General features: G+C 43.1%; 1 protein-coding gene across 1 annotated transcript; it reads left to right on the forward strand.

Annotated features, from left to right (window-relative positions):
* The first annotated feature begins 8,313 nt into the window (after positions 1–8,313).
* On the forward strand, positions 8,314–10,559 carry HEXIM1 (HEXIM P-TEFb complex subunit 1). Its single transcript, XM_036757587.1, has one exon. The coding sequence runs from the start codon at positions 9,086–9,088 to the stop codon at positions 10,157–10,159; it is 1,074 nt and encodes a 357-aa protein (XP_036613482.1). The 5' UTR covers positions 8,314–9,085; the 3' UTR covers positions 10,160–10,559.
* Positions 10,560–16,488: the final 5,929 nt, after the last annotated feature.

Genomic DNA, 16,488 nt, shown 5'->3' on the forward strand with positions numbered 1-16,488 from the left:
CATTTAAAAACATTACTCTGAGAATGAGTACATTTTGTTGTTGTTTGGCCGTTTTTTCAGTCATGTCTGGCTCTTAGTGACCCCATTTGGGGTTTTCTTGGCAAAGATACTGGAGTGGTTTGCCATTTACTTCTCCAGCTCATTTTACAGATGAGAAAACTGAGGCAAACAGGGTTAAGTGACTTGCCCTGGGTCACACAGCTCGGAAGTATCTGAGGCCAGCTTTGAACTCAGGAAGAGAAGTCTTCCTGACTGCAGGCCCAATACTCTACCCACTGCAGCATCACCTAGCTGTCCCAAACGGGTCCAAAGACTTCACCAAACTGAGGAAGGAGTTCATGAGAGGCAAACGGGTAAGAATCGTTGGTCCAGTCCAAAACTTTCATTTTACAGTGACAGAAATGAAGCAATCAGTGAATATTTATTGACTACAACTTGTTGGGCATTCTGCAAATGCAAATACAAAAATGAAATTCTTTGCCCTCAAGGATTTACAGTCTATCTAACTAGACTGGATAGACCATGAATATATACATATATTTCTCTAGCACATATAATCCAAAGTAATGGGGGGGCGGGGCAGGGAGAGGCACTAGTGGCTGAGGGGAATCTAGAAAGGCTTGAAGTAGGAGGACTTGAGTGAAGATAGGAAGATGATTTGGCCAAGCCAGGAGGATGAAGCACATTCCAGACCTGGGCAACAGCCCCTACAAAGGCACAGAGATGGAGGAGAGAGTGTGAGGAACAGCAAGAAAGTCAAGTTTAGCTCGACTGTAGAAAAACAGAAAGGGAATAATATAAAAGTGTGTTCTTATATGAATACAGAAGCTGGGAAAGGTCTGTTGGAGCCAGGTTTGAAAGGGTTTAAATCAAGCATTTATTTCTCACCTGTCATTTGCTAAATGCTATGTATACAAAGAGAAAAGCAAAACAGGTCTCTGCCCTCAAGGAAATTACCTTTTAATCTCCTGCATTAGGCAAAGACGATGAAATGGGAGATGAAGTGAAACATCGTGTGTGAAGAACAGCACATAGGCCAATTTGGCCCGAATGGCGAGATCCTGGAGGGGAAAGATAAGGGGCCAGATGGTAAAGGATGCGAGAGGTTATAAATAGAGAACCATCGGAGTTTATCGAGTTTAATGTCATTTGTGGAGGGGGTGAGTATGGATTAGAGAAGGGAGGTGTGACATAGTGAGATCAATTAGTAGGTTTTTGTTGTTGTTTGTCCTTTTTTTTTTGAGGGGGGAAGGCAGGGCAATTGGGGTTAAGTGACTTGCCCAAGGTCACACAGCTAGTAAATGTGTCAAGTGACTGAGGCTGGATTTGAACCTAGGTCCTCCTGACTGCAGAGCCAGTGCTCTATTCACTGTGCCACCTAGCTGCCTCTTGTCCTTCCTTCTTGAAGAGGACCGGTGATAACAGGAGGGTGATTTCTTGACTTGCAAGTGAATTGGACCTAAGTGAGGCAGAGCTATTCAAAGTCACCAGCCTCATCCTCTCCTCCATAGTCATTGGAGTCCAGTGGCAAGATGTAGGTCAAGACCACTGGTGATGGCCCAGGATGCAGTGCAGGTTATTGTAATAGTCCAGTTGAGGGGTAATAAAGACCTGAATGAAGATGCTGTGTATAGCCTCAAGAGATTAAGTGGCTTGCCCCAGACCACAGAAAGAATAAGGGGCACAGGCCACAGATTCCCACCAGGTCTTGCCTTGCCTAGTATCCAAATCCAATGCTCTTTTCCACCAAATCCTGTAAGGCCCCTGCCTTCAGGGAGTTCCCAGTTCAATGGAAGAAACAAAGTCCCTGCCACTGGGGACCTCCCAGTCCCATGGGAAGATGTCATGATCCACAAAATACACAGAACTATAGCTGAAAATTTTGTAGCTGGACATTGGTTCTTAAGGGTTTAGAGAGAGAACAGGGTCTGTAGAGATGGAGAGCAGTATATGAATGAATGAAACACTGTTACTAAGTGCCTGCAATTAAATGTGCAAAGCCCTGGGTAAACAGATAGAAAAACAGACACTCCCTGCCCTCAAGGAGGTCATACCCTAAGAGGAGGAGACAAGAGGCTTCAGCTATTAATCATGCGGAAAGTTCTCCCACCTCAGCAGCAAATCGAATGATCGTGCATTTTCATTAATGTGATTTCCATTGATTAAACCATTTTTGTTTCTGTTCAGTCATGTCTGACTCTGTGACCTCATTTGGGGTTTTCTTGGCTAAGATACCAGAGTGGTTTGCTGTTTCTTTCTCCAACTCATTTTACAGATGAAGAAACTGAGGCAAAGAGGGTTACTGACTTGCCCAGGTCACCCAGCTAGTAAGTGTCTGAGGCCAAGTCTGAACTCAGGAGGATCCAGGCCTGGCCCTCTATCTATTGCACCACCATATATAGAAGTAATTTCTGAAAGACCCTTTTTTAATGCCCAACTTTCTATGGGAAGCTCCAGCCCAGAGATTCCCAAACTTATTTGACCTACTCTCCCCTTAAAAAAAAGAAAACCTACTCAGCACCCCCCTGGAAATCTACTTTCTTTAACCTTTTAACAGTTTTTTTTTAATTTGCATCATTTAAAAAAATACATTTTTTAAAATGACACATCTTAAATGTAATAGTTTATTGTAAATTTGTGGGGTTTTTCCAGCATTGAAATTTTGATGACACAATATTACATCGTGTAACCATATAGCATCGTATTATAAACAAGTCATATTCCTGCTGATGCATGCTGGACTTCCCGACAATTCGAGACACACTGGACTACCAACACTTGCTTGTTAAGACCTGTTGTAGGATTTGACCACTAAAGGAGGGAAAAGCTTTGTCTGAGGCCACATAGGTGGTGAGATTCAGAGGTGGAGTCTGAACTCTGATTCCATAATCAATACACTTGCATTTTGTGTGTTTATTTGAAAATAATGTCGCCACCATGACATTAACTCTTACACAACAGATGAAATATATGTGGTTTTTCAGATTTTTCTTCTCTTCTTTCCTTATGCTTCCACCTCCCCCTTATTTTTATTCAATGTTCCCCAATTGCACTCAAGGCTATTATGGCCTCCCTGGACCATTCCAGCACCCCCCAGGGGTGATATCGCCCACTTAGGGAACCTCTGCTCCAGCCTTTCTGGCAAATCCTAATTTAGAGACAGTGTAGAATTCCGAAAGGCCTACTCTTGTGGTTAGATCTAAGTAGAAAGAGCAGTCACCTTGGAAGTCTGAAAACCTAAATTTAAAGCCATTAAAAATAGCTAATAATAACTAACACTGATATAGTGCCTACTATGTGCTAGGCACTGTGTTAAAACCTTCCGATTATTAACTTATTTAATCCTCACACAACAGTCCTGGGAGATAAGCATTAGTATTAAAATCCCCCATTTTACAGACGAGGAAATGGAAGCAGACCGCAGCTAAGTGACTCACCCAGGGTCACACAGTTAGCAAGGGTCTGAGGTCAAATTTGAACTCAGGTTTTCCTGACTCTGGGCCTAGAGCTCTATCCACACTGAGCCTACTACCTGCCTTGGAAGTGGAAAAAACAAAACGAACCCCCTTCACTCCCCCTTCCCCCCCCAAAAAACCCCAAAACCTGCCAATGACATCTATTGACTGTGTTACCCTGGACAAATCACAACCTGTGTCCCAATTTCTTCACCCGTTAAAAACCTTTTTGGGGGGAGGGGAATCTGGGCCTGTGGCTTTCTTGGAGAACTGAGGGGAAAGTGTATTGATTATGGAATCAGAGTTCAGATTCCAATCTCACCACCTATGTGGCCTGGGACAAGGCTTTTCCCTCCTTTAGGCCTCACTTATTTTTCTTCTGTAAAATGAGGGAGTTGGATGAGATGATCTCTGAGGTTCCTCCCACCGCTTCGCTTGTGATCCATTGAAATGGACTCAGATCTGCCACTGACTATAACTGAGTCTCAGAGAGTCAGTGGGCACGGAGAGCTTATGGGACTCACAGCCCAGTAAGCTCAAGAGGCAGGATCTGAACCCAGTTTTGGGGTTGTTTTTGTTATTCTGTTTCCAAGGCTGCCTCTTGTATAATTAGGGACGTCTGCTCTCACAGAGCTGTGTGGCTCAGCCTGTAAACTTATTATCTGTCATCAATACACAGTGGGGACTTACTATTTTGGAGGCCAGTGCTCTCTGGGCCTTGGACTCCAGGAGGTTTTATCACTTGGCTGAGGGTGGGGAAGGTGGGGCTCACTGTGCAAAGCAGCATTTCAGGAAGAGATTACTTACTTTTTGGCTGCTGTGTGTGTAAGATGGATGGGAGACTAGAAGCAGTGGTGGCCTGTTATGCAATTTAATATTCCACCCTTGGATATCACTCGGTGGGAATGGAAAGACTAAAACCCAGAAACTGGATAGGGAAGGATCACAAGAGAGAAGGAAGAACAGGGAGGATTTGGAAGAGCAGCTGGGGCAAGGGGGGAAAGGGAGAGAGGGGTGAAGGATGATGTGTAGAACCAAGGCAGAGGGAGGCGTTTAATTAATTAGAGGCAGCTAGGTGGCAAAGTAGAGCGCTGGGCCTGGAGTCAGGAAGACCTGAGTTCAAATCCAGCCTCAGACACTTAGTAGCTGTGTGACATTGGGCAAATCGCTTAACCTCTTTCCCCATCTGTAACATGGGGATAATAACAGCACCCACCTCCCAGGATTGTTGAAGATCAAATGGGATATTTGTAATGCCCTTTTCGCAGGGTCTGCCATATAGTGGGTACTCAATAAATGACTGTTGTGTTATCATCACTTAATGCTAAGCCCCGACCAGGAATATGTCTCCTAAAGGAATCAGGGGACCTAGGCCTCCCTCCCTTGCTAGGGCAGATCTCCCCAAATTCCATCACAGTGTCTAAATCACTCCTCCAGGACAGCTTCACTGAGGGTATCCCAAAATGGAACTAAACTTAACATTAGACTATAAACTCCTTGAGGAGATTATAAATCTGATAGATACAAGTTGCTATCCCCAGTGGCCCCCAGCTCAATAAATACTTCAGCTGAATTGTCCCATCTTTTAAAAAGGTGGTGTCCCAGATGTGGTATCCTAAAGCTCTCAAGGCTCTTTACAGGAACCCTGATGGGGCTGTCCGGGCATAGTGTCTGAATGCAAAAGTCAACATTTGTAAGCATCTGTTTCTATAAAATGGGGCAGGGGTGGTGTGTGTGTGATAATATCTGTAGAACCTTCCTCACAGAGTTGTGATGGGGCTTAAATGTTAAGGGCTTACTTTGTGCCAGGGACTTTGCTGTTTCTTTTTTTTTAATTAAATTTTATTTTTTCTATCAGTAAAGATCTGCCTTTTTCTACCTATACCTCCCCAATGAGAAAGAAAGAAACATAAAATCCCTGTTACAAATATGTATAGTCAAGCAAAACAAATTTCATCTTGGACATGATGAAAAAAAATTTCAGTTCTGCATTCTGAGTTCTTCATCTTTCTATCAGGAGGTGGGTGGCATGTTTCATCATTAATCCTCTGAATCATGGTTTGTCATTAGCCTGATCAGAATTCCTAAGACTCACAGAATTGTTTGATTTTACAATATTATTGTCTTTCTATAAGTTACTCTGCTCCTTTAACTCTTCATCGGTTCATACAAATCTTCCCAATTTTCTCTGAAACCATCCTGTATATCGTTTCTTACGGCAATAAGAGTATTCCATTACACTGATATCCGGTAACTTGTTCAGCCATCCCCCAGTGGATGGGTACTTCCTTGGTTTCCAGTTCTTTGTCACCACAAAAAAGAGCTGCTATCTTTTTGTGCATTTGGGCTCTTTTCCTCTTTCTTTAGGTCTTACAGGACTATCAGTGGGTCAAAGGGGATTCTAGTTACAGGCTAATTTTTTTTTTTTGGCGCATAGTTCCAAACTGCTTTCCAGAATTCAAGGCTCTCATTTTACAAAAGATGAAGCAGCCTTGGAGAGGGAAGAGGCAGCTGGCAGGGTGCATCCTGAAAGTAGGCCTCCAAATTCATAGCCACAAGACCTGCCTGCAATTCCCTGAGAGACCAGACAATCCGAAATCCATTAACCCCTCTCCAAGAACTCAATCTAGTAATACAGGGCTACATCCTTCATGGATGGGGTAAGGAAGGGAAGTGTCTTAATGTCTGGAGGCTCAGTTCTCACCCAGGTTTCCTTCAAGAAAGGGAAGGGTCTGGCCCCTCCATGGAGACCCAGGCAAACCTCTAGGGGATCGATCAATTAATCAGCAAGCATCTATCAATTGTCAATTTGGTTCGAGGCACATTGTTAGTCACTGGGGAGTCAAAAACAGAATGGAAGCAATTCCTGCCTTCAAGAAACTTACTGTTTGGGGTGGGGGGGACAACAAATACACCAAACACACATGGAAGGAGCAAGGAGGTGGTATAGTGTGTATACCCCTGGAATCAGAAAACCTTGAGTTCAAATCTCCGGGAGACACCTACTAGCTGTGTGACCCTGGGTAAGTCATTTAACCCTGTTTGCCTCAAGTTTCCTCATCTGTAAAATGAGCCCGAAAAGGAAACACAAACCGCCCTAGTATCTTTGCCAAGAAAATCTCAAACAGGGTCACTGAGACTGGAACACGGCTGAACAGGGCATAAAATACTGGAAGGGGGATGGGAAGAGGGAAGGTTCTGTTGAAATGGAGGGATCAGGGAAGACCTCTTAGGAGAGGTGGCACTTGACTGAGCTTCGAAGTAAGATTGGGATTGGAAGAAGCAGAAGTCAGTCAGTCACCAACCAGAATTACTAAGCTCTTAGCATTATGTGCCAGGCACTGTGCTCAATGCTTGGGGTGTATTACAGATAACGGCGGACAGCCTGTGCAACAGCAAGCTGCATGACTGGAGACCTTAGAGAACACGTGAGGGTGTGATAAATGCCGAAAGGGGCCTTTGTATCAATTGATCACACATTTATTAAGCACCTAACGTATACCGGGCAAAGAATGAAACAATCCCTACTCGAAAGCATGCATTGCAATAAATTTGATCCCAGAGGCACTAATGGAGCCACGGTAGCTTGGGGGTGGGGGAGGGAAGGAGGGGTGTTAAGATTAGACCTGTGTTTTAGGAACAACTGTGGAACACGCCAGTGCAGCATGACAGGAAAAGGAGACAGAAAGCCTATTAGGAAGATCTCAAAGCGTATTAACGTTCAGGGATGAATGCGTTTTGCCCCCAGGAAGGGGTGGGGGTCGACAGGGACGGGAAAGGGCTCAATCTCCAATTCTAGATCCCCCTTCTCCGGTCGAGGTCCCCCCATCCCCCACTCCAGGGGAAAGGGCCCCGGGCCCGGAGGTGGGGGGGAGGGGGCAGGGAAGAGAGGTTTCTGGAAGGCAAGGAGCCAGAGATGGCGCGAGAACCGGAAGCGAACTACAATTTGCTCTCCTTTGCTCGCAAGCTTTGAACCCAGGGCCAAGACTCTCAGGCCGGCACCCTTTCCCACTCTTCTATAGGCCTCCGGAAGAATCCATGAGGACGTGAGACTCGAACCCGTCGCAAAGAAATACCGTCTGCCACTCCAGCCTAGGCCAAGACTGGGTTGCGACAGCCGCCCTATGCCTTTAAGCCGGCACACGTTTCTTCTTGATTTGTTTACGTCTTCTTTCGCCCCTTCCGGGTTTCAAACGCTGTGTTTTAGGTACTCCTCCGCAAATGGCGCTCCCGAGCTCACTTTTTTGGGAAAACTTAATATCGGCAGTCTCTCGGGCTCTGATTCTTTTTTGGATACGTATTCTGATCTTATCGTCAACTCTTTTGGCTTAATACCTTTCTGTGTAGAGGTCAAAAACCGATTATACTCGGGGACTACTTTTTGGAATGAACCATTTTACCTTTAGCACAGGGAACATCGACGAGCCTCAGAATTGTCTCACTGGGGAAAATAGTTGACAATATCCTTTAAAACGTATCTTCCTTGAAAAATTACATTACCAGCCTCACTCGGAGCTGGCCAGTCTTCTCCTACTCTTGAAACGCCATGGTATGGTCCAGAACCCGCCCTAATCTCCCTGAGATTGGCTAGCCTCGCTCCGCTCATCTCGGTCCATGTGTCCTATAGCAGTGCACGTTTTGGTCGGAACGATCCGGCGGCCGAGGAGGCGGGGCTGGGAGGCACCCCCCGCGTGCTTTACGATTGGCTGATCTGGCCAACGCATGGGGACGCTAGTCCCAAGAGACAGCGGACTACGAGTCCCGGCGTGCTTCAGAAGAGTCTACTGTGCGCTTGCGCGGGGGCGGGGCGGGCTGGCTCCTTTATATAAGGCAGCACAGAGAGCTGGGAGGCAGCAGTTGGAAGTTGGCAGGTGAAGGAGGCAGGTTGGGAGGGGGAAAAGTAAAGGAGGAGGCGGAAGCAGTGCTGTCGGAAGGGGGAGGGGGGAAGAAGGAGGAGGAGGCGGAGGAGGAGGAGAGCTTAGAGCAGAGCGCCGAGCCAAGGGGGAGATGAGTTTGTCCGTCCTCGGCTGAGGCTCCGGCCGGGGCCAGGGAGCGGGGAAGCAGGGGCCGGAGCGACACCCGTGGAAGTGGGAGGAAGTGGTCGGAAGTGGTCCTGGGACTTTAACCCCTTGTGGGCTCTGCGGCAGGGGATTTAACCCTTTACGGACCCAGGCCCTCGCAGGCGCGTCATCTGGTGGCATTAACCCTTTCGGGGCTGGGTTCTTTAACCCTTTGGACTTTTCACCTTGCTGCTTCTGCTACTCTCGCTGGCTCTGCCCCCAACTCTGGGGGAGGGGGGAGGGCCTGAGGCAAGCCCTCCCCCAGCACACCCGCATACATACTGTTTTTGGTGCTGCGGTCCTTGAGTCCCGCCAGCGAGCCCGCCCGCCGATCTGGGGGGTGCTTAACCCTTTGCTGACCCAGAAGCGCCCTTTCCAAGTTTGGAGCGGAGTTTGTAGGCGGAAGGCTTGACAATAGAAGACATCCGTCCATCCGTGCTGCCGGCGTTCAAGAGAAGACTCGCGGGACATTTAAAAAGACTTTTTTTTTTCTTTTAAAAGAGAAAAGAAAGGACTTTGTGGCTATAAAAAATTACTTCCAGCTTTCCCAGAAGAGGACTCCGTCCAGTCATGGCCGAGCCGTTTCTGTCTCAGTGTCAGCAGCAGCAACAGACTTCTCAAACTTCTTCCAACTGTACAGGTGCTACGGGCAGAGCGGGGCGTTATACTGAGCCCCCCGGGGAGGACTGTAGGTGGCAATCGAGAGCTTCTCCTGAACTTGACGAGATCCTTGGAAAAGAGGAGGGAGGAGGGAACCCAGCCCCAGCTTCCCCTCCCAGGGCGACTCTGGCGTGCCTAGACCCCGGCTGCCCAGAGGGAGGCGAGAAGGGCCAGAACCTCGACAATCTGACAGCTGTCGGGGCTGCTGCTGCTGCATCGCCGTTGGGTGAGGGGCAAAGGCCCGGAGCCCAGCCTCCGCAGTCGTGCCAAGGTTATGGGGGCGACAAGTTTGCAGTTCCTGTCGGGGAGGAGGAGGAGGCCTGGCGGCAGCAGCAACAGCAAAGACAGCTGGGGAAGAAGAAGCACAGGAGACGGCCTTCCAAGAAGAAGCGGCACTGGAAGCCTTACTACAAGCTGACCTGGGAGGAGAAAAAGAAGTTCGACGAGAAGCAGAGCCAGCGGGCATCCCGGGTTCGAGCCGAGATGTTCGCCAAAGGCCAGCCTGTTGCCCCCTACAATACGACCCAGTTCCTGATGGATGACCACGATCAGGAGGAGCCGGACCTCAAAACCGGCCTGTACTCGAAGCGGGCGGTGGCCAAGTCGGACGATACGAGTGATGAGGACTTCTTAGAGGAGGCAGGGGAGGAGGATGGGGGCAGTGATGGGATGGGGGGGGACGGAAGTGAGTTTCTCCAGAGGGACTTCTCCGAGACCTATGAACGGTACCATGCGGAGAGCCTCCAGAACATGAGCAAGCAGGAATTGATCAAAGAATATATGGAGCTGGAGAAGTGTCTCTCCAGGATGGAGGACGAGAACAATCGGCTGCGTTTGGAGAGCAAGAAGTTTGGGGAGGACTCCCGGGTAAGAGAACTAGAGTTGGAGCTGGATAGGCTAAAAGCCGAGAATCTCCAGTTGTTGAAAGAGAATGAACTGCACAGACAGCAGGAGAGAGCGCCTCTTTCCAAGTTTGGAGACTAGTCAAACTTTTGGGGGGAGGGGAAAAAAGGGACTTTTTACGGTGATGGAATGTAACATTATATACATGTGTATATGACAGTGAACCTTTTTATGACATAATCAAAAAGAAAAACCCCATGGCTTTGTATTGTTTTAAAATTTTAGCTATAATGTAGTGGTTTTTTTCCTGTTCTTTAATTATGTGAATCTGAAGGGTTGCTTTTCTTGTTCTCCTTTTTAGAAGAGATGAATGTGTATTTTTTGGATGTAAGTAAATTTGACTCAAATTATAATGCATTTTTCTGTTTAACAAAAAAAAAAAAGGAAAAAACCCTCAAAACAGGGAGTTGTAAGGTGGCCAAATCTGAAAACCATTAAATCCATTCTATAGTTACAATAAATTTAATATTTATAAATGTAACATAGTTTGTGTGATTTCTAGAAAAATCAAAATAATATTCTCCGGGAGAGAATATTTTTTGTATTTATTTTGTGTTAATCCTGGGGTGTTTAAAAAAAACATTTGGTCAGTGATGCAAAAAAAAAAAATTATGCAGCCTTAATGGGAGGTTCTCCAACTTGCTATATTTTCCCTTTTTAGTAGATTTTAAATGTTCATTACAACACATAACAGGCAGAATACCGCAATGTTAATTCTGTGCTTGCTTTCTAGTGCCTTGGTATTTTCATTTTCTGTGCTGCTGGAAAGGAAACTGCAAGATGTTTGGGGCAGCAGGAGGTGGCAGCAAGGTTTTGCATGTTTATAATTCCAGAGCCTGAAACTTAACTCTTTTTCCTAATAGCCATTCAAAAAACCTGCTGACAAACATGTAAACAAAATTTGGCAGTTAGCTAGAGTGAACAATTTACAGCCCCAACTTCATTGGTACAAGTTGGTTTTCAGCAATCTTACACCCTCCTGTGAGGCTGGATGGAGTTCTGGAAGTGGTTGTTGGTAAACCCTTTGTTTTTTCAAGTGTTTGGCTATGATTAAATTAGATAAACTTGGGCTGCTCCTCTTTTTTGTTGAGGGATAACTGCATTTAAAAGAGGGAATGGCTATTTTGGAATTCCAAGAACCGAATTGTTCCACAGGGTAGCTGCGTGCAGAAACTACAGGTTTATGGACTATCTACCTTTTCCCCATTTCCAGGCAAGCCTTTTTTTTTTTTTTTTTTTTTGCTCCCTGTGAATCCAGAATAAAGGTGCTTAAATCCTTAAGGCAGGCAGTGAGAAATCTTAAATGCCCACAGTAGAGGTATTATCTTGATTCCCAGGGGAGTGCACTAGTAGTTGATATTTCAACTGCCCTGCTCTTAATTCTTGGAATGATGATCAGTGGCAAGGTCATTTCTGCCCCATACTGACTCAAGGGAACATGAACATACCATACCACTTCACTGGCATCTGGTTCAAAATATCACAGCCAGTCTAAACCCTTATAAAATGGTAGCCATTTTAAATGTTATGTCTAACTTGTCTGTTAATGGTTTCCAATTAACATGTTCATATATATATGTACCGGTGGAACCTAAAAGAAAAATCTATCAAGGTACTTAACTCCTTGATTGGAATTCTAAGAGGATTTTGCAGGTTTACATTAGGGGGAAAGACCCTAAACTCTGTCCTGACTGAAACATACTTTATTATGTAACAAGGGGAAAATTCAGAGGGTGAAAATAAAATACCAAAATGTATCTTTAGGATGAAGAACAAATCTAGGGAGATTACAACTGGTCAGAGTTGGGCAAGTGACTCTACTACAGGCTGAGCTGGCCTCATTCTGACAGATGTTCCACTGGAAATATGTATTATCAGTTCTTCCTTTGGACTAAGTGATATTAAAGGTTTATTTTGGTAAATAGTTTTCGCGTTTTCAATTCTCCTTCTAACATGACATCATACAGCAGCACCAACAAACTGTTCTATGATGGCAGAATGACAACACTGCCCTCTGGCTTTGCATACAAAGTAGTAGTATTTTTTTTTTTTTAGTTTGAGTGTTAACAGTTAACCTTTGGTCACAGGGCTTATACATAGAAAAAAGGCAGGTTGTTTAGATCTTTTGTCAGTATTAGAAGAAAGAAGTCTTAAGGAATCTTGGAAAGACCTTATAGAAATGTATTACTCATTATAAAGAAATCCTATGGTCAACTTTTGGCAGAAATTTAGCTGTTATCTTTTAAAGTAGTTTTACCCATCACTCCAAATAACTTGAATAACCGATTTTTCCTGAGTCATGCAATCTCCCCTATGAATTTTGCTCTTGGAATGCCCTTATTTTACAGATAGGAAATTCAACCTTAAAACTGTTCTGTAATATGATTTTTAATTTCCCTATCCAAGATACAAGTACCACAACTTTCTACAAGAAGGGTAGGGACCATATAAAACATTTAATTGCTTACAGCATTCTTGACAATGAGCCAACTTAATTATCTGTTCTAACAGGAGATTGCACTGATAAATCCACAAATGATCCTCAAATCCATTCTAATTAATGATAACAGCAACCCCTTGCTATTTTTCTTTTGGCAGAACTGATCAATAGGGCATGTCTAAGTGTTAGAAGTTCCAGATTTTTTCTCTTCCCTTAGCACGGTGGATCTCAAAAGTTTGGTCCAAGGACTGTATGATTCCAAGGGATCCTTGAGAGACCCTTTTAGGAGAATGGTCAAAAACTTTTCGTAAGATTTTATTTGCCTATTAAAGTACTCCCTTTTCCAACTATACATCAGGTTGGGGTAAGATTTTCTTCATATACTTAAACCAAAACAGTATTATCATAACAGATTGGAGAAACAGGTAAGAGAATTCAAATGTCTTTTAAGCTAGGCATTGAGCTTCGTAAAAATATGCATCTAATTTTCTGAGTTATTTTTCATAAAATGTCAACATGCGGTGGGTTAAATTAATATTTTAAAATTTTGTTTTAATTTCTAATAAACATCAATAGATATAACCCTTGCATAAAAGCTCTTTAGGGTCATCAACAATTTTTAAGAGTGTAAAGGGGTCCTGAAACTAAGAAGCTTGAGAACTAGTGCATATCAGAAAAGGACCATTTAACTTTTTGGTGACTACCAAACAAGGCAAGGAACATCTAGGTTTGGCTAGGCTCTACCCTAACTACTCAATGGTACTAAATCACTAGTTGTCTTGGTATAATTTTGAGCTCCACTTCTGAACCAGGCCAGACAATTTTGGGCCCAGCTGTAATTCAAAGAGATTCTCCAATGACTAGCTTGCATCTTGCCCATTTTATAAATTCTTTTGAGTCCTAGTTTCATTTGGTTATGTGAAGCATACTGGTTGTTCTTAAAGGAGGAATCATGGTAAGACTATCATATCCAAAATATAGAGGGACCTGACCAAGAGCCATTCCCCTAGAAGTATTAAAAGAATGTGAACAAAAAGAAAATTGTCGATTATAAATGACCACATGAAAACATGCTTGAAATAACGAATAGCTGAAAAATGAGAATTTAAATATCTGAGATTGCACCTCATATAATGCTAACTAGAAAAACGATAAAAGTTGAGAACCAGTGGAAAGAGTGACAGGTACACGGATACACTGTTCATGAAGTATTAGTCCAACTATTCTGAATTCCAGTTTGGAAGAAAAGTGACTAAACTATCCAAACCCTTTGGCACAGTTACTGGGAATATACTAGTATAAGTCAGAAAAAAAAAAAGATGCAATATACAGGATGTCCCAAAAGTCAGTGCAGTAATAGCTTAAAACCGCACTAAGACTTTGGGACACATTGTACCAAAATAAACATAGCACTTTTGGTGGTAGCAAAGGAGGTGCCCCTTAATTGGTGAATGACTGAAACAAAACTAAGGAATACAAAGGTAATAGAGTCTTGCATAGTAAAAAAATGACAAGGATGTCAGAGAAATGTGAGAAGATTTACATGAACTGATAAGAGTGAAATAAACAGAACTAAAAATATTCCTTGCAAATGGAAAGATCTCTAAGAGGAGGAAAGATCTCTAAGTAATGGAAAAAACCATGGAAAACAATGAAATATCCCTCCACCATCACAGAAGAAAAGATGACTAGAACTGATTATATAGGTTGTCAGATTCAGTCATTTGCAGCTGATACTTTTTTCTCTGTCACAAGATAGGGTTCAAAGAAGGGTGGGCTGATTTAAAGACAAAAAAGCTATCAAACCTTTTTTTTTTTAAAAAAAAGTTCATTGTAACGAGTCTTTTCTGATCAGGGCGCAGTCCTGGCTACACCACTTACCATCCTAAGTTTCATTTGTCAAATGGTTACCTATGCCATAAGTAGGTAAGAATCTAATGAAACAAATATTTTCACCTTATATGGTGTTTACAATTTTCAAAGGGAGTATTATCATTTAACATCAGAATTTGAAAAGGGATCCTGGTATGCACTAGAAAACATTTACTCTCTGGGTTCCTTCTGGGATTAGGACTTTCATTTTCATTTAAGAATTTCCCCAGAATAGAGGATTCTTCAAATATTTTTTTGCCTGAAGAACTAGTAAAAAAAAATAGCCCCAAAAGGTGCAGAGAGGGCAGAGAAAGTAGAGTATATCAAGAGGATTGGAAAACTCACAGCTAGTTGACCACATTTTATCAGATTTGAGGTAAATCACAAGTCCCTTCATGAGGACAGTGATCACTTACAACTACTAAGCACTAAGTGTGGTGACAGTGTTAGTTTTCCTTAAAATAGGACATGTAAAATAACAGAACATCTGGCAGAATAGATTGTATAGAAGTGGGGCTCTCAGAATCCATTGATTTCAGGGGATCTGTAAACTTGGATGGACAAGATACATCTTTACTAAGCTCTAATTAGCATTTCCTTCAATTCCGAACTATAAAAAACACATTATTCTGAGGAGTCTATAGATTTCACCAGACTGCCAAATGGTCCATGATATAAAAAAAGATTAGAACCCTGGTCTAGAAGGCAGCTGGTTCAATCTTGGCCAGCTGTGTTAAATACTGGAGAGTTGGCCATTCCATTCTGTTCATGACAGAGACAAAAGAATGATAGCAGTGAGGTGGGAGATCTTTTTGACACATCATTAATTTAAGCTAATTTGCTCCTGGATATCATTTTCCCCCCAAAGAGGGTTTAATTATGGTAAATGCTGCAGCAAGGATCTTTGGTGGGCACCAAGAGGAATAATCATAATTTTCTAATAAACTTTCTGTATGTCCACAAAATCCATTGGAGTTGTTACAAGATTGCATGGTTAAGCATCTTAATATAACAAGTATGATAATTCACTCTAGAGAAAAAGTACCAATAGCAACATTTGGTTTAAAAATAAGGGGAAAAGAGAAAAAAATTCAGGAGGGAATTTTTCTTATCTAGTTCAATGTGTGGTGTTAAAAAGTTCTGGGTCTTCAGTGAGCATAAAATATACTCATTAACAACCACACAGGAGCATTAGAAGTGCTCCAAACACTTTCATTTGAGTAAAACTAGTTAAGATAACACTACTTGTTCAGTAGGACTTTCTCCTTCCACAACAGGTCAGAGTAGGAATCAAAAATTACTTTGGAAGTCTGTTTTTAATGCACAACACTGAAAATCCTGATTAACCCTGGAATCTCATTTGGGGATTGGAAGAAAAGATGGTTCCAAATTCACTAGTGTGGGGTGTGAGGAAAGTCCTCAGTACTTATTAAAACTTACAAAGCTTTTGACTAATTTTATAGGTTAAGATTTGAGGGGCCTAGGAGACAGGGGCAAAAGTAATCATAAGAAAAGCAAATACACAACAAATAAATACTAAGTGTTGGAACCAAATTGTTCTTTACTACCCATCTTGATGCTTTAGAGGATTTCTGCTGGAAAAAAAAAATTCAATCTTCTTGCCAGTGATCAATATATTCTCTTTATATGTAGCCACAGGGTTATAGGACCTAACCATAAATGGCACTATCCACAAGACTTACTGTCAATTACTGTCTAACACTAATGTGGGAGTAAACTTCTGATGCTGCCATGACACTTTCTTGAAGCAGGCTACAGAACTGTCTTGAATGACCTTTGTATCATATAAGAGAGTCCCTAAAATAATGGAACACTGGGTAAACATTAGACTCAGCAACAAAATGACCAGTTTGGCCTCATCTTCAATATCTGGCACCTAGCCAAACTTAAGTTGGTAGCACAGACAGAAATAGAACTTGGAGTTCCTAACCACCAGTCCAATGCTCTGTCCATTAAAAAAAAAAAAAGTTTCATTCTAGTTTTCTTACTGAGGTTCTAGAACAGCTTAGATGGTTGACCTTAGATGCAGTCATGTGGGTTATGGTTTCCAAAAATGATCAATAAACGTTGGCACCCA

Source organism: Trichosurus vulpecula, chromosome 4 (assembly GCF_011100635.1).
Source record: "Trichosurus vulpecula isolate mTriVul1 chromosome 4, mTriVul1.pri, whole genome shotgun sequence".
Lineage (NCBI taxonomy): Eukaryota > Metazoa > Chordata > Mammalia > Diprotodontia > Phalangeridae > Trichosurus > Trichosurus vulpecula.